The 26050-nt window shown below is 49.3% G+C and overlaps 1 protein-coding gene across 11 annotated transcripts in view; it reads right to left on the bottom strand.

Annotated features, from left to right (window-relative positions):
- FRYL (FRY like transcription coactivator) overlaps positions 1 to 26050 on the bottom strand; it is a 2483143-nt gene that overhangs the window by 1039124 nt on the left and 1417969 nt on the right. For all 11 annotated transcript variants that reach the window (XM_086962669.1, XM_086962670.1, XM_086962671.1 and 8 more), the window contains one exon: positions 13898 to 14066. In XM_086962669.1, coding sequence (XP_086818795.1) covers positions 13898 to 14066 — 169 coding nt within the window. The remainder of the gene's footprint in view (positions 1 to 13897; positions 14067 to 26050) is intronic.

Raw genomic sequence — 26050 nt, 5'->3', positions numbered from 1 at the left:
ATCTTAGTTCTAGGTGCAAGGAGTGCCCTATTTATGCCAAGAAAATGCCCCCAGTCAAGGTTGTGGTCACTAGCCAAAGAGCTTCCAGGTACTCTCCCCCCCCAATGATAACTTCCTGCAAAGTGTGTCATCTAGCTATCCCAGAAGTGCCTATCCTACCCACTCTCAAGACGGCAGATGCCTTCTCATGGCATGTAGAGCTCCCTAGCCCAACCCAGGTCAGAGGAAAGGCTACTGAGGGGCTGCAAACCCCTGGGAAACCTGTTTGACAATTGGTTTCACCCCTCTGTCCAAAGGGACAGTGTATCTACCTAAACAATAGTGAGAAAAATATAGGGGGGATAACTAGGGGCGAATGGAGGTCCAGCATCCATGCCACACTCAGGCAAAGCACAACAAATGGTATGCAGTTCCTGTCAGATGAAAGAAGGAGGTCGGGCTACCTGTAGAGACAGATTGTGGGATCTGATCCCTCAGGAGCAAGGGCCCTCACATACTGCGAAGGGTGTCGCGCTTTATCATCAGGCACCTCTTGGTTGAGTCGATGCTGCAATACCAAACAGGTCCCACAGGGGGGCTCTTTGCCAGAGTTCTTTTATTTGTTGCCGATGTGCAGAGTAAGGTGTGGTGTAGGTGCGATAATGTGAGTAGATTGGTGTAAAGGTGAGGTAAAAATAACTAAGGACTACCCAAAGCAATTGTAGTAACTGGGTCTCCTTGTTAAGGTTAAAAACAAGAGATGGCTAGAAGTGGATACAATGGTTCATTCAAGCACAAGGTGATGTGTAGATGAAGGTCAACCTGTTTCTTGCCTATTTCTTGCCTATTGACTGTCAGAAGAGATCATGGCAATTCATCATGGCTGATGACACAATCTACTCATGTGTGGGTCGATAAAAAGTGTGAATTAGACTGTACCCATCCACAATCACAATAGTATATAGTATACCTTCAGGATAAAACCAACCTTGTGTGGGAAACACTGCACCCCAACAATGAGTGGCACAGCTGAGCGTGTGCTGGTGGAGGAGTTAAAAGAATATGCAACATGGCCTCTGTGAGAAGTTGGCCTGATATATAATGTTCACTATTCTAGTGAGCACTTTGTATCAGTCCAAACAACCCTTATTGATGATTGGTTGTAAGTCAACCTTATAGACCAGCTATCCTAGTAGCATGGATACGAGCAGTCTAAGGCTAAAGACTCGAGAGGGCGTGTTAAGCCAGCTGTTATACCACACATGTACCCCTTGAACACCCAGTGAAAGGACACCACACAAGTGTTATGAAAATAAACAGTGTATTTATTAAAATCACAACAGCCCTGTACTCTTTATGAGGACAGATTACTAAGCACAAAACAAAACTCTTACGAAAATACTTAAGTTAGCACAGTATATACAAATGCTCGAGGGGCACGGAAAACCATATACTCTGAAAGTGGAATGCGAAATTACTAGCAGGTAAGTACAGTACTAATAGGCTTTGGAATCGCTAGGTCTTGACTACAGAATCTTCAGATTACTTCTAGGAGGCCTAGGGGACTCGGGTGCAGAGTGTGCACTCTCACGCGGGATGCGGGACAAAGTCTATGGTAGCTAGATTTCAGAAAGTTAGTGTTCTCGGGCGAACCCGACCTGGTAGGAGGAAAACGAAAGTGGATCCTGACCCTTGGATAGTGAGGCTATGCTGGGGCACCGAAATGCCGAAGTTACCTAGCCGAGGGGCTGCAGCTGCATATGTCTCAAAAGACGTCGGGAATCCTCGTAGACGGACCAGGAGCCTGGAAGAAAGATGCTGGCAGGCGACCAGTGAAGAGAGTTCGAAGTGATCCAAGCCTGGATCTTGAAGATAGATGACACCTGAAAGCAGAGGGGACCAAGTTCGTGACTACTAGCCAGTAGTCCGGTGGCACCAGGAGGGCACCGGATGGTAGTCACCTCGACTAGGTGAGTGGGTGACGCTGTGCTCTGCAGATCTCACGGACCAGGAGGCGTTGTCGGCGACCAGGATGGAGGAGCGAGCTGTCCCACGATGGATGAAGCTGTCGGCGTCGCTGGACCCAGGATTGGGCAACAAAGCCTTGGCAAATTCAAGCCCACGCGGTGGACTCAAAATGGCATCTGGAGTGGACCAGGAGGGTCCGGGGTGCTTCTCTTGAAGAAGGAAACAAGGGCCAGTCTGGAGCAACCAGACCAGCAGCAGTGATGTCGTCGGGCGTCGTTAAGAAGGCCACAAGCCAGCCGGCTAGTAGCCAAACAACGCGGTGAGCAGCAAAAAGCAGAAGGGCCCCACGCAGATCGTGGAGATGCTGGAGGGGTGATCTTCGGTGCTGGAGCTGCTCAGGGTTGGGGCTTCTCGGACCCCAAAGCACTCACCAGTGGAAGACTCGGTGGGCTTGTTGCAAAGAAGTCGTGCAGTCTTGGCGATTGTCGGTCCCTCGAGGTCTCGTCGCACTCACGGTTCTCAGCTTGGCTGTAGAGGTGAGTAGAGGTCAGAGGTGCCAGGGAAGCCGGGTCTCGTCGAGCTGGGTCGTCGGATTCCTGAGGAAGGACTTGCAGCAGCCCGCAGTGTTCTTAGGATGGTGCCCGCTGATGCAGGGTGACTACTCCTTAGCCACAAGGGAGAATCTTGAAGAAGAAATCTTGATGTCCTTTCGCAGAAAGTCGTGTCTTGATGCCAAAGATGATCTAATTTGAACAGGGGGCCCGCTCCTATCTTTATACTAAAAAAGGGGGCTGACCCGGTGACTAGGTCCTGCCTATGGGTGGGACTAGGAGGGGGGTGGTTACACCCCTCTCCCATGCCGGACTTCCCCCAGGCCAGGGGCTGGTGTGCCCCTGGAACTGGTTCTGACCGGCCTATGCGTAGTGAGCACCGGGGTGCCACTCAGCAGTCACCTTCCTGTAAAGCCCTGCCTACCCAGGATACACAAAACCCTGTCTGGGACGGTGCTAGCACCGCCCTCGACAGGAAACCCTTTGTCCAGGCTCCCCTCGCTGGAAGGACTCCCAGCTGCAGGGGGTCAGACTCGTGTCTGTGGTGGCAGCATCCATTTTGTGGAGCAGAGGCTTCAGTTAACTTTAACCGGGGTTCACAGTTACATACATGTCGTGTCCCTCTAGAAGGGTGGAATGCTAACCCCGTCGCCAGAATTGGCGAGGGGTTAGTATTCCAATTCGTATGACACCTTACTCGACATGTTTTGATAAAGCAATACCAAAGATAGCATTTAACCGCGAGGATTATAATGCACTTAAGAGTATATGGTATGCGATATCATGGAACAGCTATTAGGACTTGGTTCCGCAAGCTGCAGACAGGCTCAGCTCATGCCAGAGCACCATCTCACACGATTCCAAGCACTCTGCCTTCAGGATTGTTAAGGCCTGCCATAGGAGTGACTGATAGGAATCTGTGTGTCCATTTTAGGGTTAGATATAGGTATACTATATCTACAGCAAAGGGTAATTACACGACTTTGCCCCAGCTGTCATGCAGCCAGTTGTGTCAAATTTAGGAGGCCAGCCAGGGGTGGCATAATACATGCTTCAGCCCCTGGTAGGCCCTGGGTACACCTATGCCCTGAGTTACAGGGTCTGATAAGGTGGCCCAGTACCAATTGGTAAATGCACCTAGGGTACACGTTGTAATTTAGAGAGAGAACAGCCAGGCTGTGGGTCTGATTGGCAGGCCCACAGCCAGAGAAAGTCGTAAACCAGTGAAACAAAAGCAAAAAATCTGGGTGATCATAGGATTGCAGACCCTACTCTCCTACAGCCTCCTTGAAAGCCTCTATATATTGCAGGATCGCTGATGGATCTGAATACTCAACATCGAAGAATCCTGCTCCATTGTCTTATGTTTTTTGTTCGACTGACTTACCTGAAGACTTGGAGATGCAAGTAGGACATTTCGCAGGAAAGGCATTAGGAACCGGTCCCATACATCGTTTGGCAAGACCGAGTTTGGCTTCACGGTCCTGGATGGCCTTAGGCTTCATTCAGACAGAGTCCAAGCAAGACCTTGAAGTTGTGCAAGCACCCTACACACCTGAGACATACCTCGTTGGGGGGGTCTGTCAAGCCATCAGCTGGTGACAGTTCCTACAAGGTTTAAAACCTGTCATTTTGATACCAAATTTCCATTGCACGCTAGGAGAAAAGTTTTGGAAGCAAGCTCTATATTTGCTTTCAAAAGCACCAAATGAAAGGAACTCACAGCTTGTAGAGATGGTGCTTATTTATAGCTCCAATGTCACATTCACAGTGGGGCAAAGCAGATTCAGAGCCACTGGGTGCCACCTACCGGCACACAGAAGCAATGCTATGAAGAAATCCCGGATCCACTTAGGCACCTGGGTGCATTCCACAAGGTCAGGAATCAGTAGTTATAAGTATCCATCGGAAAGATAAATGTCTTCGAGACACCATTACAAAAAAACAACAGAGACATCCTCCTGAAGCTTTCATATATGACGAATTGAGGGTAACCTGCTATCTCCTCATACCGAATCCCACTACATTAGCTACCAGATATACCAATTGGCATGTCTATTGCCAACTCCAAAGATCTGCCCTCTCTTTACAAAGGAGCTTTGATGGTTTTCACATAAGTTATGTCTTCTCTGTTGTGCTGGTGCTGGCTGCTTCCAGTAAGGACGTTAGCCCAGATGTGCACTCTTATGCACGAAGGGACACACAAGTCACTATGGAAAATGGACACTATGGGTCAAAAACAACTTCCTATTGAAGAACGAAGACTGGACATCCAACAGTCTAGTCCTAGGTTGAATGTCTTTCCTAACACGATCTTGCCCAACAGGTCTGTCCAAAATGGAATCCACAGAGATTCAAACACTACCTGAAGCTACCTTATGAAGAGAAGAGCATACAGAAAAGGAGGCAAGGTAGTTTGACTCGAAAGCCTTAACATTCGGATCTAATGTACTGGAATAGCTATGTACTGTTACATCATTTGGGAAATGAATATAATCTCTACACTGGTGGAAAGACTGGCATATAAAGTAATGCCTGTTAAATAAAAGTCACTTTAGATTGGATGCTATTAGATTTCTCAACCTCTAATGAAAAATACTGTAGCTAGCACTCTGATGAAGACGTGCAGAGTGTTTGTGAGACCAAAAGGAAGAATCACAAATTGGTTGTGCTGAGATTTTATCCACCATGAAGCAGAGGTAATGTCTACGAAGAATAAGGACCAGTAGAGGAAAATAGGGGTCCTGGAGATACATCAAATCATCTGTGTTGATGGCCAGAAGAACCAAGAACAACATTTTGAACTTGTCTGCTTGAATGAAAAGGCTTAAGAGCCTGAAATCCAGAATGGTTCTTAGAACGCTGCCCTTCATGGAAACCAATATGTAAAGATAGTAACATCCTGTGCTGCTCTGCCCTCTATGGCCCCTTTTACAAATGGACAAGGACTTGAAGGCATATCCCAGGAAACGCTTCCTTGCAGAAGGCGTGCATCAAGGATAGGAACGGGAGGACAAATCCCAAGAGGATAAGATGGAGTATAAAGCGATCTTTTGAGATAATCTCTCAATTGGTGGAATAGTGGGAGGCCATCCTCGCTACAGGAAGAACAAGGTACTTACCTTCGGAGACCACATATCTGTAAGAAACATTAGTTAGTGATAGATTCCTTACCTTAGAATATCCCCAGGCATCAGACTGTATCCGGAAGGTTTTTGCTAGCAGTACCTCTGCGCATCAGTAGGTGGCGTTGTGCGGCTCCGCGTCCATCGCTGGCATTGTATGCGCTGAGATGACGACCCGGAGATTACTTAGGCGCCAACCATGCGCGCTGACGTCTGTTCTGTACACGACTTTCCACGCCAGGAACGCGGAGCCATGCAAGATACTGACCACTGGTGCATAAAACTAGGGGTCTAAAAGAGATGACCTTAACCCTAAAAATCAGTTCGCAGAAAGGGGAGGATGGGTGGGGCGGTAAGGAATCTATCACAAACTAATGTTTCTTACAGATATATCGTTACCAAAGGTAAATAACTTGTTCATCTGAAAGAAACAAGTTAGTGATAGATCCCTGCAAAAAACACAGTTGATGGACAGAATGCAGAACTGTGTTTTTTGCAAGTGATAGATCCCTGACCTTAGAATAAATACCCCAGCAATACTAAGGTCTGCAAACTAAGATCACACCAGAAAATCCCAGAGGACAGAACGGCCAAAGAAGGCGTCTCTCCGGACTTGGCTGTCAAGGCAATAATACTTGGTAAAGGTATGCAGCGAGGACCACGTAGCTGCCTGACCGATATCCTGCAAAGGGACTCCCTGTCCCAGAGCAGTAGTGGCTGCTGTCGCACGAGTAGAATGGGCATGCAGATCCACAGGCGGTTCCTTCTAAGCCAAGGGGTAACAGGCTTTAACACGCAAACAACCCACCAAGAGATGGTTCATTTGTGCACAGCCGGACCTTTCTTGGCACCCACGTACCCAACAAAGAGTTAATCATCCACCCGAAACTGTTGTGTGAGCTTTAGAGAGAACTAGAGTGCACGTTTTGGATCCAGATGGTGGAGCCTCTCTTCCTCTTAGGAAGGATGCGGAGGCGGACAGAAGGTGGGCAAAGTTATGTCTGCCCGCTATGGAAGGGCGTGACAACCTTTGGCAAAAAAGAGAACAACTTTGTCCGGATGAACAAAAAGGAAAGGAAGTTTGGATGCAAGGACCTGGAGCTCACTCACTCTTCTGGCAGAGGTGATAACTACAAGGAAAGCCGTCTTGAGAGTAAGAAGACGGAAAGGGGCTAATTATGAAGGGGCTGGAAGGGAGCGCAAATCAGATATGCCAGGACAAGGTTTAAGTCCCATTGAGGCATAATGAATGGCACGGGAGGAAACATGTGCGTAATGCCTTTCAGAAAGCGGTTAAAAACAGGGACTTTAAAAGAGAAGGCTGATCAGGAAGCCGTAGAAAGGCGGAAACCCTGCTGGGCCAAAGAAAGGAGGAACAGAAGGACTTCAGAAAGAGGGGCAGAAAGGGGATCCACCGACTTTGCTGTGCACCATGCCACAAATGTATTCTACCTGCAGGCGTATACAGTTTTCGTGGAGGTACGCCTGGCTGCCAGAATGACATCACAGACTTTCTGGAGGAAGATGGAAAGCTGTCAACTGTAGCTGCTCACTCTCCACGCATGGAGGAGGAGGCTGGGCAGGTTCAGGTGGAAGACCGTCCCCTGCTGCGGCGACAGAAGATCCTCCCAAAGAGGCAGTCGGATCAGGTGATCGATCGCCATGTTGAGTAGCTCGGGATACCAGTATCGTGCAAAATGTTCTTCAGCACTCTGGGCAGAAGTGGTATAGGCGGAAAGGCGTACAATAGACCGCAACCCCACTCGCGACAAAAAGCGTCACTGAGTGAGTGCCGCTTTGGAAATTCCAACGTGCAAAACTGATGACATTGCGCGTCCCCTTTGGTGGCAAATAGATCTAGCCAAGGCTCTCCCCATCTGAAAGAGACGTTGTGCCACGTCAGAGTTCAGACACCATTCGTGATCCATCAAGCACCAGTAGTTGAGTTTGTCCACCCTGGCGTTTAGAGAACCTGCCAGATGTTGAACCACCAAGCTAATGCCTTGATGTTCCAGCCATGTCCAGAGGCGCAGAGTCTCCTGACCAGGACTCCGCCCTAACCTGTTTGTTGCAATACCACATGGCGGTGGTGTTGTCAGTGAACACCAGCATAACAGAGCGAAGGAATGACTTCAGTGCAAGTCGGATTGCCCGAAGTTCCAAAAGGTTGATATGGAGCTGGGACTCCGCCGGGGACCAGAGGCCTCTGATCTCCGTCTCTCCCAAGTGGCCTCCCCATCCCAGGAGGGACGCATCTGTCACCACTGTGTGCTCCAGTTGTGGAAGGGAGAGGGATCTGCCATTGACCAAATTGAGATTCTTGAGCAACCACTGCAATTGTCGTGCAGTGCCATCCGAGATCTTGACATAATCGGACAGGTTGCCCTGATGCTGCGCCCACTGGAACTTCTGGTCCCACTGCAGAGACTGCATATGCCATCTGGCATGTTGCACTTGCAGGATGCACGAGGCAATCAGGCCCAGGAGCCGGAGGGTCATCCTGACAAACCTAGGATAAAGGCTGAAAGATCAAAATCATAGCCCGAATATCCCGGACTCACTGCTTCGGAGGATAGACCCGAAACCGCGCCGATTCCAGAACCACACCAATGAAGGGGAGCTTCTGAGAGGGAACCAGGTGCGACTTTGGCATGTTGATGGAGAACCCCAGCAAATGCAGGAGGTCGGCCGTAGTTTAAAGGTGGGAACGACTGCCTGGGGCGAGCCCGCCTTCAACAGCCAGTCGTCGAGGTAGCGGAAGACTGACACCCCTGACCTTCGCAGATGAGCTGCGACCACCGCCATCACTTTTGTGAACACCCAAGGGGCGCTGGTAAGGCCGATGAGGAGCACAGCAAATTGAAAATGCTCCTTGCCTACCGTGAACCGCAGATAACACCGGTGGGCCGGCAGGACGGGGATGTGAAAATATGCGCCCTGCAAGTTCAACGCTACCCTCCAGTCTCCAGGGTCGAGGGCAGCCAAGACCTGAGCCAGAGTCAGCATCTTGAACTTCTCATTCCGGATGAAGCGATTGACGTTCCGGAGGTCCAAGATGGGACGCAGACCCACTTTGTCCTTCTTGGGGGCCAGAAAGTAGTGGGAATAACAACCATTTCCTGCTTCTGGCCCAGGAACGCACTTGATCGCCCCCTTGGCCAAGAGGGTTGTGACTTCCTGCAGGAGAACTGCCAAGTGTTTCCCCGACATGCAGTGGTATTGAGGTGGCATAGCTGGAGGGGTGGACTGCTAGGGAAGGGAGTAACCCTTGAGGATGATCTGCAACACCCACTTGTCCAATATGACAGTGTGCCAGTGGGGGAGGTGATGGTGGATCCTGCCACCCACTGGCTTGGGGTGCTCCCAAATTTTAGGAAGGTTTCGAGGTAGAAGCAGCAGGGGAGGAGGTTGCCTGACCCACATGCTGATTCTCAGACGCGCCCCCGAGGAAACCGCGCCCGCGGCGAGGCTGGTTCTGCACAGGCTTGCTGCAGGAACGCACCTGGGTGCCCCTTCCGGTGCCACGAAAGCACGAAAACCAGGAGTGGTTGGGCTTTTCGTGGAAAGACCCAAGGACTTGGCCACGGCCCGCGAGTCCTTAAAACGCTCCAGCGCACTGTTGGCTTTATCACCAAACAGGCGAGTGCCATCAAAGGGCATGACCATGAGGGAGCTCTGGACATCTGGCGAGACCCTGGCAGGTCTCAACCAGGCATGGTGACGAAGTGCCACATTGGTAGAAACTGCTATACCTAGTGAGGTGTCCAAACAACAACGAATGGCAAAATTAGCTGCATCTTTACCCTCGGCAACTGCTTGGGACAGCAGAGCTTGGGTCTCTTCAGGACACTGAGGCAACACATGTGCAATGGTATCCCACACCGCGTGGGAATAGCGGCCCAATAGGCATGCAGTGTTCACCGACCGCAGCCCTAAGCTGGCCGAAGAGAACAACCGCTTGCCAAACTGCTCCAGCTTCGTAGAATCCTTATCCGGCAGAGCAGTGGGAAAGGCAATCTGGGACGTCGAAGCTTGGATGACCAGGCCCTCGGGTGTAGGATGAGTGGTCAGAAAGGCAGGGTCACCAGACGTTCTTATCCATAGGGGTCCCTGTGGCTGGCCGCAACCAAGTGCCCAGTAGGACGTGATTGAGGGCGTCATTAAATGGCAGCAGGGGCTCCTACGAAATGGACGACGTCTGGAGCACCTCAGTGAAGAGATTAGTTATTAGGGCCACCGTAGGGAGGACAAGGTTGAGGACCTCAGCTGCCTGACGGAGCACCACCATGTAAGAAGCACCCTCCTCCATGGTAAGCGGAGGAGAAGCAAACACCAGGTCAGAGGAGACATCAAGGCCGCTGGCCTGCTCTAACTTGTCTACCCAGTGCTGCTCAGAGTCACACTGACTAGCAAGGGTGTCCTGGGACCCCTTCCAGTCGTCCTCCACCTCCGCCGCATGTGGTACAGACCGTGTCTGAAGGCAGGGGAAGGAACAAACTGCGTTGGGAACGGCACCGAATGGGGCCGAACCGGCGCTGTGTCCCAATGCTGATCCCTGGTAGGAACAAAATTGTCCTGGAACCTGGGCATGGGCAGAACCAATGGCATCCACTGTAGCACCGGAGTCGAGGGTGGCACTAGAGCCGGCAGGGTGGGACCTTGTGGTGCCGTGGCTGGAGCCAGCAGGGCAGGACCCTGCGTCGCCGGAGCCGCCGACTACCAGACAGGATACTGACACGGTACCACGGGCCAGAGGGCACGCCGGCGGGAGCCCAAGGCCTGAACAGGCGGTCCATGGTAGCAAGAAATTCTTGCACCTGTGTGGGAGTCGCTGACAGACACAGGCCTACCCAACTGACTGCACGTAGTCTCCTTTTTAAACAAACGCGAAGATACAGGTTAATGTCTTAAGCCAGCATTGTTGCGTACGTCTAGGGGGGCAACTCATGAACACACGCAGACCTAACATCGGACCCCAAATGCTAGAAAGAAATATGCTAAATGCTCAGTTCTCTGAAAACAGAATTGACTGCACGTAGTCCCCCCATTTTTTAACAAACGCCAAGAGGCATTAAAATACAGTCTTAAACCTAGCATTTTTACGCACGACTAGCGGGCAACTTAGGAACACACCATGCTAAAAATAAAAATGCGTAATGATCAGGGCTCTGCTCCACCACCCACCCGTGTAATGTGAACTACCTGTGTAACATACTAAGTTACACCAATCTACCTGTATATTGTCTAAAGCTAACAGCGACTACTAGCGCAGCAATCACTATATGTAACATCTTTTCATCAGTGCATAAATAGGGAGTTACCCTAAACCCCTATTCTAGCACTAATCGGGATAAAGAATTGCCATTTTTTAATTTCGTACCTTCTCGTTTGAGTTTCTTTTCAATAACAATTGAGTTCCTTTCAAGTGCATCTTCTATGTCAATATACATAATGTTAATATACATAATGGTAATATACATTATCGGACGGCACAATTGATTGTTCAATGAATGTCAAGTATGACATTCCTCTATGTTTTCTTTTTACCTTCTACTTCCCTCTCTACTGAACAGGTACTAATTCACCACTTAAGAAGCAAGAGAACCACATCTTGATTCACTGTGACAATACACGGACTCCCTTCTCTTCTTAGGTCCTGAAGAAAGCCCCCATCACCCGTCTGGGCAAACCAAAGTGCTGAAACATGTTGACTTTTTTTGGACACCTTAGTGCGGTAGACTGATGACAGGTCTTCCTATGCACAACACTGTTTTTAAACTATCTCGATCCTAGACCTATTAAAAAATGAATCTAGGCAATACGAGTTTTTAGCACCACATTTACAATTAAAAGCACCAGAGCACGTTCACCCCTCTGTTTTCGTTGATCACTACTGTAATAACCAGTGGTTCACCTCCATATGGAGGAAAGCATACGACAAAAAAAAGAAACCCAATGATGATGCGGTCAGGTTTTTAAACGGAGAGGAGGACCAAGATATACCGCCTTACGGCTTGTGTACGTGAATGAGGGTTTTTTATTGTTAACCGATACAAACGTTGCAAACCCTGGTTACTCAGGTCAAGTGATCTATTCCCTTTTGATAGTTAGTTCATAAGCAGATCACATAACTGTTCCAAAGAAAAGGAAGTGCTTTTCTGTTCAAAAAACAAAACCCTGTCATTTATGATGTAATCACTTATGAATCCGAACCTAAAATATTGGCTATTAATCTACATGACAAAGACCAATACGACACTGATTCACATCCCAACGAGGAAAAAGAAAAAACCTAGAACTACAATTCTCAAGAAATGTGTTGTTCTTTCACATTTGATGGTCACCATGCCTGGGTGGTGAACTCTGCTCCGTTTGCGGAGTTTTCTGCACTCTAAAGAGCTCGCTGAGTGCAGAAAACTCTACTTCGCGTAGTGCAGCTGAGGTTATTCCCCGCTTGCAAACGGTAAGTTTGCGACCGCGAGCTGCCGCTCAGGTAGAATTTCTACCTGACCAGCAGGAAGACCACCGCGAATGGCAGTACGCACGGCACTCCGCCACTTGGGTAACTCCGCAGAGATTTTTTGTAACTTCACAGAGTTCCTCGTAGGAACACGAACTACGCCCAGGCCTGATGGTCATATGACGAGAAAGGATAAAACCTAGACAGCCGGCTTCCGCCCCTTGTTACAAAGTGCGAGGAGCCAAATAGGTAAAGACGTTGGCGCGGTCCTTTGACGAAGTGAGTATTACAAAAGCAGGAGAGACACTGATGCCCCTTCTGTTTAAAAATCCTTTTCGGAGCTCTTAATATACATGCTGTGCTTGAGTCTATTTTCTCAATTTTATCCAACGAAGTGTTACTATGAGGAGCATTCCCCCCCCACCCCAGATTAACTCAATGAAGGTTTATTGACTGTGTGTGCAATATCACTTGAAATTATCATAAATGGCCCACACTTATTTAAACCTGTAATATAGACTATTAGAGGTTTTTAACACAAGTGTGTATGACAAGATGCATTGGAGAAAATAAGTACAATATATTGAAAATAGATATTCCATTACTGCATAATGCTATTGATTTTCCTCTCTCAGCTCAGACTAAGACAAAAAGGAAAAAGTCCAAAATACTGGTCTATATGATTTGAGTGCATGACTTTCTTAAAAACTGTTTAAAAAAAAAAAAGAAAAAAAGGAGATACACTATGATAAAGGCCAGTTACACTAATAGGGATTAGCACAAAAATAAGGTCCAGAAGAAAGTTGACCGACCCACACAGGTGATTCCAACGGCTGACATATCAACCTCAGATGTATAAGGTTACTACTCCTCTATGACATTGCACTGTTTTTAACCTTGCCAATGGACTATTAAAAAAGTAGTAGGATACGGGAGGCAATTTTAATTTCTTCTCACAATTCCCAAGATTACATAACCAAAGTACTCCACTTACAAACTTGTTGAGCTTGTCCCCCCAACCTAGGTGAGCGGGATAAAGGTCTGATGATAAAGCGAGCCATAGGTGGTACCTGTGGGTGAGGACCTTACAATATTTCCCATAAGGGCACAGTCATTTTCACCGATTTACCTGGGTTAACTATCCCACAAACTAGTGTGATAGTGGCAACCCAATATTGACTTGTGGATAGTAATAGGATTCAACAAAATAAGGGAACCTTCTTCAAGTATTGTTGTATATGATAAGGGAAGTTGAGGGTAAAACCTTACATACACTTCTCACTCCTCCCAATTGTGGTCCTGTCTCATCATGAACAGCTCAACCTTCTGCTCTCTGATGATCATAGAGTGCTTGAAGAGGCAGGAGTCATGCACTCCGGGATCATGGTCATACACCAGCCAATACTTTCTGATATTTTAGATATCGGAAAAGTATATCTTTCAACACTATCAATACTGTGCTGATCCACAAAGACCTAGGAGGGGACAGTTGACTTAGGTATTGTCAAAACCACGAGGAATATTTTTTATTGAAAGTAATACAAATCTCCGGACTCATGTAAGTAGGCAGAGGAAAAATGTCACAATACACAGACTGAAGTCATCATATCCGGAGTAGGAAGAGGAGCGACTGAATTCACATGCCACCACCTGGCGGATCTGCAGAGCTGTTACTTGTGGGAAAAGCCTTTCTTGCTCCAATTTAGTGCCCGGATGATAAGGAAAGAAAAGTGCGGGATGGGTATACAGAAAATGTGAATATATGACATCACACTGTGAAGTATCCTAAAAGGTAAAGCTAAAGCATGTCTTACCTGAGGTAACTGAAGGAATTTTACAATTTGAAGTGATGCGATAATATGGTGGGTTATCCATGTGAGTTACTCCAGAACTGACTGGATCAGTAAGCTGCAGTTCACTTACTAATTCTTCTAGAAGTTGCATTGTTTTATCTCTTCCCAAATAGACAATAATCTTTTTTACCTGCATTCAAAGACAGGAAAATCTGAGCACTAACCAATGAAATACTAGATGTCATTTTTTTTTTTTTTACAATGCATACTTTATGATAAATTACCACATATATTGCCAGGTAGAGAAGATACAATACAACATGTGAACAAACATGCCAGATTACCAGAGACACTGGCCTCCCACCCACCGATTACTTCCATGAAAAATGTAAAAATCTCTCCTGAAGCCCCATGGTAGAGTCTTCCGTCATCACACTGTACATTCAGACACAAAAAGAAACTAAGATATCACCATTTTAAACAAATGTGCAAACCTAGAATGCAACAGCAGAAGTCCACTTCAGCAGCTCAACCTAGCAATTCAGAAGATCATTAACCAAGTCCAGCACTACTTAACCTTTTGGCTTACGTGGCCAGCCCAATTTCCCCCCACTGAATTACTACTAAAAGACGGGGACTCCTGTCTAAACAATTTCTATGAGTGAACCTCAAAAAAATACACATCACTACAGAAACCAGTATACATCAAACAAATAAATAAATCATGAAATGCTTGATTAATAAAAAAATACATCGAAATTGTCAAAATGTAGGTTTATTTAGAAATATCCCCGGCTCCCCTGTATCACTGTCTTCATTGCTCCTAATGCATCTTCTCTTTTTGTCACAGCGTTCTAGAGCTTCAGCTGAGGCCACTAGTTGTCCATACTACTGTCTGCTTAGCTTGCTCTGTTCCCAATAAATAAACTAAGGATCCAAACTTAATTTAGTCTTCAGTTTCAAATTTTTCCACATTTACAGAGATTTAAAAAAAAAAATTATTAGGTGTATCTATTTTAGCAAACTGCAAATATTTTATTTTCTAGACAGTCACGGTCCCCCTGAGAAGACGTTGCAGATAACTGGGTTCCGCGAACCACATGTTAATAAACATTGTCCTCTTTCTACCTGACAATTACTGGTCTGGCACAAATTTCAGAAAAGACAGACAAATGTTCAGTAACCTTTTTCTTTCTTGTTTATGCTGGTCAAATGCCCCTTAGTCAAACATTCCCCCAACTTTTGGTGGCCAGAAAGCACTGCAATAACAAATTGCTAATTGGCTTACCTAACTGGAGTAACCTGTAATGAGGTGGCCAGCAGTGTCTCCTCCGGTTGAGAAGTCAAGCAGCGAGTGAACTCCTATATGGCCTAAAGAACATACTCGCATTTCTGAAGCCTGGGCAGTTGCACCCGGAACTGAGGAAATTGCCTGCCCATTGATTTGATACAAAACTGCAAGACAGCACAATAAACCATCTGGAAAAAAACAAACAGCTATAGACCTGTTCCTCTATGTGTGTCCAAACAAACATGGGCACACAAAACCGAACAAAGGTGGTAGCTGCCCCAATCCCCAGTTTACCCCAGGTATCCTCCTAAAACCGAATCTGAAAATATCTTAATAGTATTTTTGGAAGCAACATTTACTGAAGTCAGTATTGATCCCCATTTTGATCACACAGAATGCAAACTAATAACCCCACTGTAAATAATCGGGCAGTCACTGTACCCAAATTAAAATGTGGGGCCTGAAAAATGGGCCTCAGGGTGAGGTAAAAAACACACATTTGTTGCAATTTGGCTTTAACTAATACTGTGCTATATATACAAACACTTTCGTATAATGCTAGGACTTTCTTCACTAGTAAATGACCCTGCAATTTCGGACAATTTTCAATTATACACCAGTGCTTAGTAGCAATGAGCTCAGCTTATTCATTTGGCAATATTAAAGAAAGCGGACCTGAAACCGTAACCCACTCATTGTCAGATGCATCCAGAGTAATTACCAGTGGCTGAGATTGATTCAAGCATTACAGCCATCCTTTTTTGTGTAATACAGCCCTTTGTGTAATAGCAAAGGAGGCACTTCCTTCAGTGGAAGGGCCAGAAGGAGAAATGAAGCCTGTTTCTGGAGAATTATCCAGGCCACTGGCATCTTGTAATTCCTCATACCAATTCTTCTCATCATATTGAGGAACAAAATGTAATTGTCCGAATCAGTGCTGCCTCCATCGAGTGGGTCTGCTTGGAACGTTAGAGCACAATGCATTGCGAATGCTCTGCCAGCGGCAATGCAAAGTCAACTGTGGCAACAGGCAGTACTGGAAAAGAAGTGCGTACAAGAGTTGGTGCAAAACTTTAAGCAGGTTCAAGGGGCCCAAACAGCGCCGAGGGTGGCCAGCCGGCGGAAGTCCGACTGGAGGGTCCTGCAGATCTTCGAGGCCGAAAGATGTGGCAGAGAGAACCGGTAAAAAGGCCAAAATCCACTGCATGGCCTCACGGCAGGTCTCAATTTGTGGCGTTGTCACCAAGGGAACCCAAACATTATGGCTGTATCCACATTAGGGTGTGCAGAAGATCAGGAGGAAGACCAGGTGGCACCCTGATGTCTTTTCTGGAGAAGGGGCAGATCCTTCTTACATTTTGTATGCTTCTTCTTAAACTTCCTCAAAGACTTTAACCGGAACGAAGATCTTCTGTGAAAACCTTGTCTGTTCACAGAGTAAAGTCTTCTGATGTTTGGTGACAGAGCTTCGCCTTGCGGTTCTGTATGTCCATCTGATTCCGCCGGGTGCAGTCTTAGCAGGCCCTGATTTGTGTTTTGTCCAGAGGCCTCCCTCGAACTATCTGTCACAGACATCTGTTTGCTAAAGTCCCTACACAACTTGAATCTGGTTGTCTTAGGAGATGACATTTTCTCTTGCACACTGGAATTTTTTTTGCAAACAGTCTTGAAGACTATGGAGTAAGTCCGGAACGATGTCTGAAGGTGCATAACGAACAAGTTACTTACCTTCGGTAACGATATATCTGTAAGAAACAGTAGTTAGTATTAGATTCCTTACCTTAGAATATCCCCAGGCGTCAGTCTGGATCCGAAAACTTTTGCGTAGCAGTACCCCTGCGCGTCGGTAGGCGTCGTCTGCAGGCGTCCCCTGCGGCTCCGCGTCCGTCGTCGGCGTCGTGATGACGTCGCTGGAGTATATAGACGCCGCCTCCGCGCTCTGACGTCAGTTCTTTGTACACAGCTTTTCCGCGCCAGAACACGCAGAGCCATGTGAGAACCAACACTGGTGCCATTTGAAACTAGGGCCCTGAAAGGGATGTCCTTAACCCTAGGTATCAGTTTGCAGAACGGGGAGGATGGGTGGGGCGGTAAGGAATCTAATACTAACTACTGTTTCTTACAGATATATCGTTACCGAAGGTAAGTAACTTGTTCATCTGAAAGAAACAGGTTAGTATTAGATTCCTTACCTTAGAATAGATACCCCAGCAATACCAACCCCGGTGGTGGGTCTGCGAACCAATACAATCCTACACCAGAAAGTCCTGGAGGACAGAACGGCCAAAGAAGCCATCCCTCCGGACTTGACTGTCCAGGCAGTAGTGCCTCGCAAAGGTGTGCAGCGAGGCCCACGTAGCCGCCTGGCAAATGTCCTGCAAGGGGACTCCCCGGCCCAGGGCAGTAGTAGCCGCCGTGGCCCGAGTGGAATGGGCCCTCAGCCCAACAGGAGGCTCCTTCCGAGCCAAAGAGAAGCACGCTTTGATGCACAGAACGACCCACCGAGAGACGGTCCGTTTATGTACCGCCCGTCCCTTCTTCGCACCCACGTAGCCAACAAACAGTTGGTCATCCACCCGGAACTGGCGTGTGCGATCCATATAAAATGAAAGCGCACGTTTTGGGTCCAGACGATGGAGCCTCTCTTCATCCTTTGAAGGATGCGGAGGCGGGAAGAAGGAAGGGAGGGTGATAGACTGCCCGATGTGAAAAGCAGAGACAACTTTGGGCAAGAAAGAAGGTCTAGTTCTCAAAACCACCTTGTCAGGATGAATGAACAGGAAAGGAGGTTTGACAGAAAGAGCCTGGAGCTCACTCACTCTCCTCGCAGAGGTGATGGCAACCAGGAAAGCCGTCTTTAAAGTCAGGAGACGGAGAGGACAAGAATGAAGGGGCTCAAAGGGAGCACACATCAAGAAGGTTAGAACCAGGTTCAGGTCCCACTGAGGCATCACAAACGGAACAGGTGTATACATGTGTGTGATGCCCTTCAAGAATCATGTTACAATGGGGGACTTGAACAAAGAGGGTTGATCAGGCAGCCTTAGAAAGGCCGAAAGGGCAGAAAGGTAGCCCTTGATAGTGCCCAGAGCAGAGCCCTGCTGGGCAAGAGAAAGAAGGAAGAGAAGAACCTCAGAAAGAGGGGCAGAAAGAGGATCCACAGCCTTTGCTGTGCACCATGCCACAAACTTGTTCCACCGACAGGCGTATACCGATTTTGTGGAGGAACGCCTGGTTGCCAGAATCACATCACAGACTTCAGGAGGCAAGTCAAATGGCCTCAACTGCCGCCGCTCAATCTTCACGCATGGAGGTGGAGGCTGGACAGGTTCGGGTGGAGGACCGTCCCCTGCTGCTGCGACAGAAGGTCCTCCTGAAGGGGCAGGCGGATCGGGGGACCGACTGACATGCTGAGTAGCTCGGGATACCAGTACCTTCGTGCCAAGTCCGGAGCCACAAGGATGACTTGGGCCCGGTCGCGCCTGATCTTCTTCAGCACTCTGGGCAGAAGTGGTATAGGCGGAAAGGCGTATAACAGACCGCAACTCCACTCGCGCCGAAAGGCGTCGCCGTGAGAGTGCCGTCTTGGAAACTCCAACGCGCAGAACTGATGACATTGCGCGTTCTCTTCTGTGGCGAATACATCTAACAAAGGCTCTCCCTTGCGCCACGTCCGAGTTCAGACGCCATTCGTGATCCATCGTGCACCGACGGCTGAGTTCGTCCGCCCTGGCGTTCAGAGAACCTGCCAGGTGTTGAACCGTCAGAGTCACGCCCTGACGTTCCAGCCATTGCCAGAAGCGCAGAGCCTCCTGGCAAAGGGTCCATGACCCCACCCCGCCCTGCTTGTTGCAGTACCACATGGCGGTGGTGTTGTCCGTGAACACCTGCACTACACTCCCGTTGACAAAGGGGAGGAATGCAGTCAGTGCCAAACGAATCGCCCAGAGCTCCAACAGGTTTATATGGAGCCGGGACTCCGCCGGAGACCAGATGCCTCTGATCTCTGCCTCTCCCAGGTGGCCTCCCCAGCCCTGGTGGGACGCGTCCGTCACAACAACGTGCTCCGGTTGGGGAAGGGAGAGGGACCTGCCTCTGACCCAATCGCGGTCCGTAAGCCACCACTGCAGTTGTCTTGCAGTGCCCTCTGAGATCAAGACATGGTGGGACAAGTTGCCCTGATGCTGGGCCCACTGAAACTTCAGGTCCCACTGCAGAGCCCGCATCCGCCACCGGGCGTGATGCACCAGAAGGATGCAGGAAGCCATCAGTCCCAGCAGCCGCAGCGTCAACCTGACCGAAACCCGGGATAACGGCTGAAAGATGGGAATCAAAGCCTGTATATCCTGGACTCGCCATTCCGGAGGATAGACCCGAAACTGCGCCGAGTCGAGAACCGCTCCGATGAAAAGGGGCTTTTGAGAGGGACACAGGTGTGATTTCGGCACATTGATGGAGAACCCCAGCTCGTGCAGGTCTGCCGTCATCTGAAGGTGGTGGACGACTGTCTGGGGCGAGCCCGCCTTCAACAACCAGTCGTCTAGAGAGGGGAAGACTGAAACCCCCAATCTGCGCAGATGGGCTGCGACCACCGCCATCACCTTGGTGAACACCCGTGGGGCGCTGGTAAGGCCGAAGGGGAGCACGATAAACTGAAAGTGCTCGTGGCCTACCGTGAACCGCAGGTAACGCCGGTGGGCCGGCAGGACGGGGATGTGAAAATACGCATCCTGCAAGTCCAACGCTACCATCCAGTCTTGCGGGTCTAGAGCAGCCAAGACCTGAGCTAAAGTCAACATCTTGAACTTCTCCTTCCGGAGGAAGCCGTTGTCGTTCCTTAGATCCAAGATAGGACGTAGGCCCCCCTTGTCCTTCTTGGGTACCAGAAAGTAGTGGGAATAGCAACCACGCCCTACTTCTGGCCCAGGAACGCGCTCGATGGCCCCCTTGGCCAAGAGGGCCGAAACTTCCTCCCTCAGAAGTGCCAAGTGGTCCCCCGACACACGGTGGTTCTGCGGTGGCATGGCTGGAGGAGTGGTCTCGAAGGGGAGGGAGTAGCCCCTTCGGACAAGCTGCAGCACCCACCTGTCCGATGTTATTGTGCGCCAGTGGGAGAGGTGATGGCGAACCCTGCCCCCCACTGGCGTCACATGGGCCTGAAAGCACGGACTAGGAGGATTTAGTGGCAGATGCTGCGGGGGGAGGTGTGGCCTGACCTCGCCGCTGTCCCCGACCGCCACCACAGCGGTTTCCACGGCCGCCGCCGCGTTGATAAGTCTGTTGCGGCGCGTGGCTGGCAGCACGTGTGGGACCGCCCCTTCCTTGGCCACAAAAGGAGCGAAACGAACCCGTTTGCTGGCGCTGGGTCGAAAGACCCAAGGACTTGGCCGTGACCCTGGAGTCCTTGAAGCGCTCCAGCGTGTGGTCCGCTTTGTCGCCAAACAGGCGACTGCCATCAAACGGCATGTCCATTAAAGCATTCTGGACATCTGCCGAGAAGTTGGCGGATCTCAGCCAGGCGTGGCGACGAATCGCCATCGTCGTGGACATCGCTCTACCCAGCGAGTCGGTCGTATCAAGACCACACCTGATGGAGTATCTTGCTGCGTCTCGGCCTTCAATCATAGCCTTGCCGAGCTTAGCCCGAACCTCCGGCGGGCATTCAGGCAGCAGGTCCGCGACCGTATCCCACACAGAGTGGGTGTAGCGGCCCAAGAGGCACGCAGTGTTGCAAGACCGCAGTCCCAGACTCAGGGATGAGAAGACCTTTTTGCCATACTGGTCGTACCTCTTGGATTCCCGGTCGGGCGGGGCCGACGGGAATGCGGTCTGGGAAGTAGAGGCCTGGATCACCAGACTCTCAGGGGTGGGGTGGGTGGACAGAAACTTGGGGTCGTCCGAACACGGACGGTGGTGTCTGGCCACGTTCCTATCGACAGGCGAACCTGAAGCGGGCCTAGACCATGTGCCCAAAAGAACGTCAGTTAAGGCCTCGTTGAATGGCAGCAGCGGCTCCTGTGGGCATGACTGCGGTTTGAGGACCTCAGTGAGGATGTTAGTCCTCACGGCCCCGACGGGGAGCTCAAGGTGTAAGGCCTTGGCAGCCCTCATCAACACCACTGAATAAGCAGCCCCCTCCTCCGTAGCCACGGTAGGAGGCGAGACAAAACCAGGGTTGGGGGAGTCATCCAGACCACTGGCGTCACCAAAGTCACCCGTCCAGTCCATGTCGTACTGACACTCGCGTGTCAGAGGGTCCTCAGACCCCTCCCACTCCTCTCCATAATCTACATCTTCACCATATTCTGAATCAACAATGTAGACCGGCTCCTCGGGGTTCACAGGCCCCAACGACGTCGGACTCGGCGTCGGACGACTCCGCGTCCGGAGTCAGAGAGGGAATGGGGATGGCGCCGCGCGGGGGCGGCGCCAGGGGTTGACCCGAAGGAATCGGCGCCGGAGAGGCCGGTTGACCAGCCGGTGCCGACCCTGCGGGGCCCTGCGGCGGCGGGATCGGAGCCGTCGGCGGGGCCGGAGCACCCGACGGTGTCGAGGCAGGATCACCCGCACCGCTAGGGCCCCCTGACGGGTTCACAGGGCCCGAAGGCGCCGCAGAACCTGCCGGAGGAGAAAGAGCCCTCATGGCCACGAGGAACGCCTCAATCTCCTCGGGCGACGCGTCCTGCCCAGGGACCGCAGGGTATGGGGCATGCCGCGTCGGCGACTCTCGCGGAGCCACGGGGTGGGGCCACCCGAACCCCCGGCCGATCGCGGGAGCGTCGGGGGGGGGAGTCGGGGGTACGATGACGACGCCCCGACTTCTTGTGCTTCCTACCTGAGGAACCAGATGAATGGTGACGACTCCCGGAGATCCCGTGACGGCTCCGCGACAGCTCCCTTGACCTCCGGCCGGACCGGGACCGCTCTCGACGCGGGGCCGACACCCGGAGCTCGAGCAGCTTGCGGGACCGCTTCCGCCTAGCTTTGTTCGTCAAGGCCCGGCAATCGACGCAGGCGTCCACGTCGTGGTCGGGGCCCAGGCACCGGAGACAGAGTCGGTGATGATCCGTGACCGACATCGTCCGGTCACAGTCGTCACAGTTCTTAAAACCGGGCATCCTACCGGCACCGTAAGAATGTCAAACAAGATCAAAGATCAGAAAAACTTGGTCAAAAGACCGGAGTACTGCACTTCTCGGATCTGCGCTAACTGGTGCGGAAAAAAGAAGAACTGACGTCAGCGCGCGGAGGCGGCGTCTATATACTCCAGCGACGTCATCACGGCGCACGATGCCGACGACGGACGCGGAGCCACAGGGGACGCCTGCAGACTACGCCTACCGACGCGCAGGGGTACTGCTACGCAAAAGTTTCCGGATCCAGACTGACGCCTGGGGATATTCTAAGGTAAGGAATCTAATACTAACCTGTTTCTTTCAGATAACAAGAACAGACATCAGTACGGATTGGTATTGCTTATATGAGATTCAGGTCCACACTTCTGAAGTGGAACGACTTTGGTGCAGAGCCACACAACACCACCTACTGGTGCACATGAGTACTGCTTTGAAGTATTTGGATCAAGTCTGATGCCTGCAAAACATTTATAAGGTGAGGAATCTACAATTAGAAATATCCATTGGGGGCGTGGCCAAAGCGAGAACCCAAGATGAGGCACCTCGCCAGAGCTCCAAAGTCAGGGCCTCCAATGCCGCCCAACACTACAACTTAACCTTCCCAAGGGGACCGGAGGCAGCCATCACTACAACAGACGTAGTGGAAGTCCGGAGCAGAGTCAGTGGGTGTTGTGGTGGCAGGCAGAGCCATGCCAGAGTTGGCAAGTGCTCCCCTGCGGTGAATCCAGGATGGGTGTTCGCGGGACTGAGGAGGAGCAGCAGGCTCGGCCTTAGCACACTTACCAGGCCCCTAGCACAAATTTAGGCCATAAAAGAGGCCTCCAGAGTGTGATGAACCAACAGCAGGTGACAGCCTCGTAGGGCATCTGGAGACCGGAAATTGTCCCCAGCTGGAGTAGTGGGAACAGTGGGAGGGCACTCTATGCTACTCAACTCCAGGCAGCCCTTTTCTCACGATCAACCACTAGTGGAAGCATCTTGCAATGTCAGTGGTGGACCCCTCTACACCGCTTAGTGAGCCCCATGTGGCTTACTCCCACAATAAGCCCCAGAGAGCTTCATGATAGAGAACATGCTGAGTGCCACTAAACTTCTCAAATCTAATGGCCCAGTGGAGGCTGCGGAGGAGATGGCAGTGAGGGACAATGCTGTGTGGCCTACCACAATTGTGGACATCCAGGAATATCTCCAAGAAATAAGAAAGGACATTGCAGCCATTCATGTAAACTTTACTAAACTCTTCAGGGACTTGACCAGTCAGTTAAGGGAGTCTAGACTAGCTCGGACTTGATGGAGGAAGAGGGGAAATAGCAAGATCAGGACAGGACGACATGGTTGAGAGTGTCACAGCACAGGTACAGCTCACCAAAAAACCTTATCTGAAGCCCTAGGGGATTAGAAAAACGGTCCAGCTACAACAGTATTTGGATCAGAGGCGTGTTACCTTTCCAAAATACAAGCTCGAGAGCCATGTACAAGCCTTGTTCTGTCATATCTTCCAGCATAGTAAGGCCGGGATCTCACCTTGGACCGCACACACTAAGTTTTCTTCTCTTATCACAAGCGGAACAGTTTTGCTCACTATATATTCATTAGGGTCCACGTTAAAAAGTCAAGGAAGCAATATTGAAAGCGTCCAGGAAGCTAGATTCTTTAAACTTCAGGGCCGCCACCGTCTCACTTTTCCAAGAAACATCAGTTCAAACACTAGCCCAAAAAAAACACTTAAGACTTGCTGCTCCACCACCTGCGAGAGAAGAAAATTCCATTCCACTGGGGCTTTGCGTTGGGACTGATCACCATCGAAAACAAGCAGGTCATTGCATGGATGCCGGATGCAGCCAGAGTTTTGCTGCACACGTCCCCCTTTGCTGGAGAAGGCAGGGGCCTGTGACCCAAGGTCCTCCAAAACCAACTAGATGGCAGAAACCTCAGGTTCTTAACAGACCAGAATTCAGAAGACTCTGCAGGAAACAACTTAAAAGTCACCCTGGTGTGAATAAAGGTCAGATTTGCCCCCACAATGAATAGTGTCTGAGGTGATGGCTGATGCTTTTTACCTGTTTGGGCAGACTGCAGCTTGGTGCTGTGGAATTGCACATCACCTCTTCTCCCCTTTTCTGAAGCGAATAGACTGCACTTGCTGGCCTGCCTAGCGGTGGACGCTGCTACATAGTTCTCACAGACTTATTGCAGTATCCTTTGTTCTGTTGATTGGGTGGACGGGTGGGGGCTCCAAGACCAACTCGAGAGCTGATCCTTTTTCCCATGGCTGATGACAAGCTCACGGCAACCAAGTGATGCTAATTTTTTTGTTTGCATCATAAGTGCTTTCATATCTTGCTCTGCGGATTTGGTTCCATGACCCATGTTTTTCTCCATGTTAATAAACGTATTTATAGCAAATATGGCAGGGTTGTTGTGTACTCACTGGGGTGGTTGGTTGCACAAGCTTGATAAAGGCCTCTCCCACACATACCGCCGATGGCGATTTTGAGATATAGAAAAAACATGGAGGGGACACCTCTACCGTTACTTTAGGGTCAGGGAAAAGAGGGGAAAAGATAAATACAATACTAGAAAAATTCCCTCATGACCTATCTAATTTTTGTTCACCAACATTGTTTATATATTGCAATTTATTCAACCACAACATCAGGACTAGTCTATAACATTTATTCAGTATATTTTATTTCATCATTATTTCTTTTTCATTTTCTATTACTTTCTTAAAAAGATATTTGTATCCATTATATCAGTGATACATTGTGTTATACAAAATTCATATTCCAAAAAGTGCAATTACAATCTCATAGCAAATGGCCCCTTGGCTTTAAAAAAACATCAATACTAACCCAATTCCACTCACTCAATATCAATTATTCCAATTCAAAACCTTTCACACACATCATACATATGTAGTATCTGAACAAATCTTGATTTATGGGGCAGAAAGTTCTCTGCCTAACTTTGAACCATAAGTTGGTAAATTTGGTTCCACGCAAGGTCGACGCCTGTTTCGGTGGGTTATCCACCACCTTCCTCAGGACCTATGCAGATACAAACATTCCATGTAAACCAGAAGCCAGGGGATTTTTGATCTGTAATATATATAGAGCAGCTATCTTCCTTCCAGATTCAGTTAATGGTGCAGATATTTACGTCGGTCCGGTTTGCTCAAATATTATTATTCCTTCTAGTTCTTTCTAGTGCCATTAGGTGATGGTTCCTGTGAGATAAATCCTTTCTCAATGATCATGATAGTTAAAAGTGGGAAACTCTCATAATTCCTTTTTTTCAGATATAGAAAGTGTAATCAGATATATTTTTCATTTCGCAACGGATTCCATTTCCTGTTAAAAGTGAATATTTCTTGGATATCAATGCTGCAACCTGAGGCAAAGTTAGTCTCCTCGTACGGCGTGTCAGCAACCCAGTACTTTCATTGACTATGTTGAGATATAGGCCTACTTACCACTAATCAATGAATCAATTCAATCTAGTTTCATTAAATACACAGGGACTGAACACCCTCATGAAAAGGAAGGCACTATGAAAATGGCTCTACACTAAGGATATAGATCTAGAGATGGCCATGATTCAAGAGACAAGCCTCTTCTGCCCGATACCAAACTGCTCTATTCCAAATGGTACCCACTTCAATTGCATGCATTTAGTCACACCAAAATGGAGGGAGTGAACCTATTCCTCAGGTAGGACCTACCCATAAATATAGACTGCACATAT

The sequence above is a fragment of the Lissotriton vulgaris genome, chromosome 3_1, assembly GCF_964263255.1.
Source record: "Lissotriton vulgaris chromosome 3_1, aLisVul1.2, whole genome shotgun sequence".
In the NCBI taxonomy this organism is placed as follows: Eukaryota; Metazoa; Chordata; class Amphibia; order Caudata; family Salamandridae; genus Lissotriton; species Lissotriton vulgaris.
This window is presented reverse-complemented; position numbering and strand designations above follow the sequence as displayed.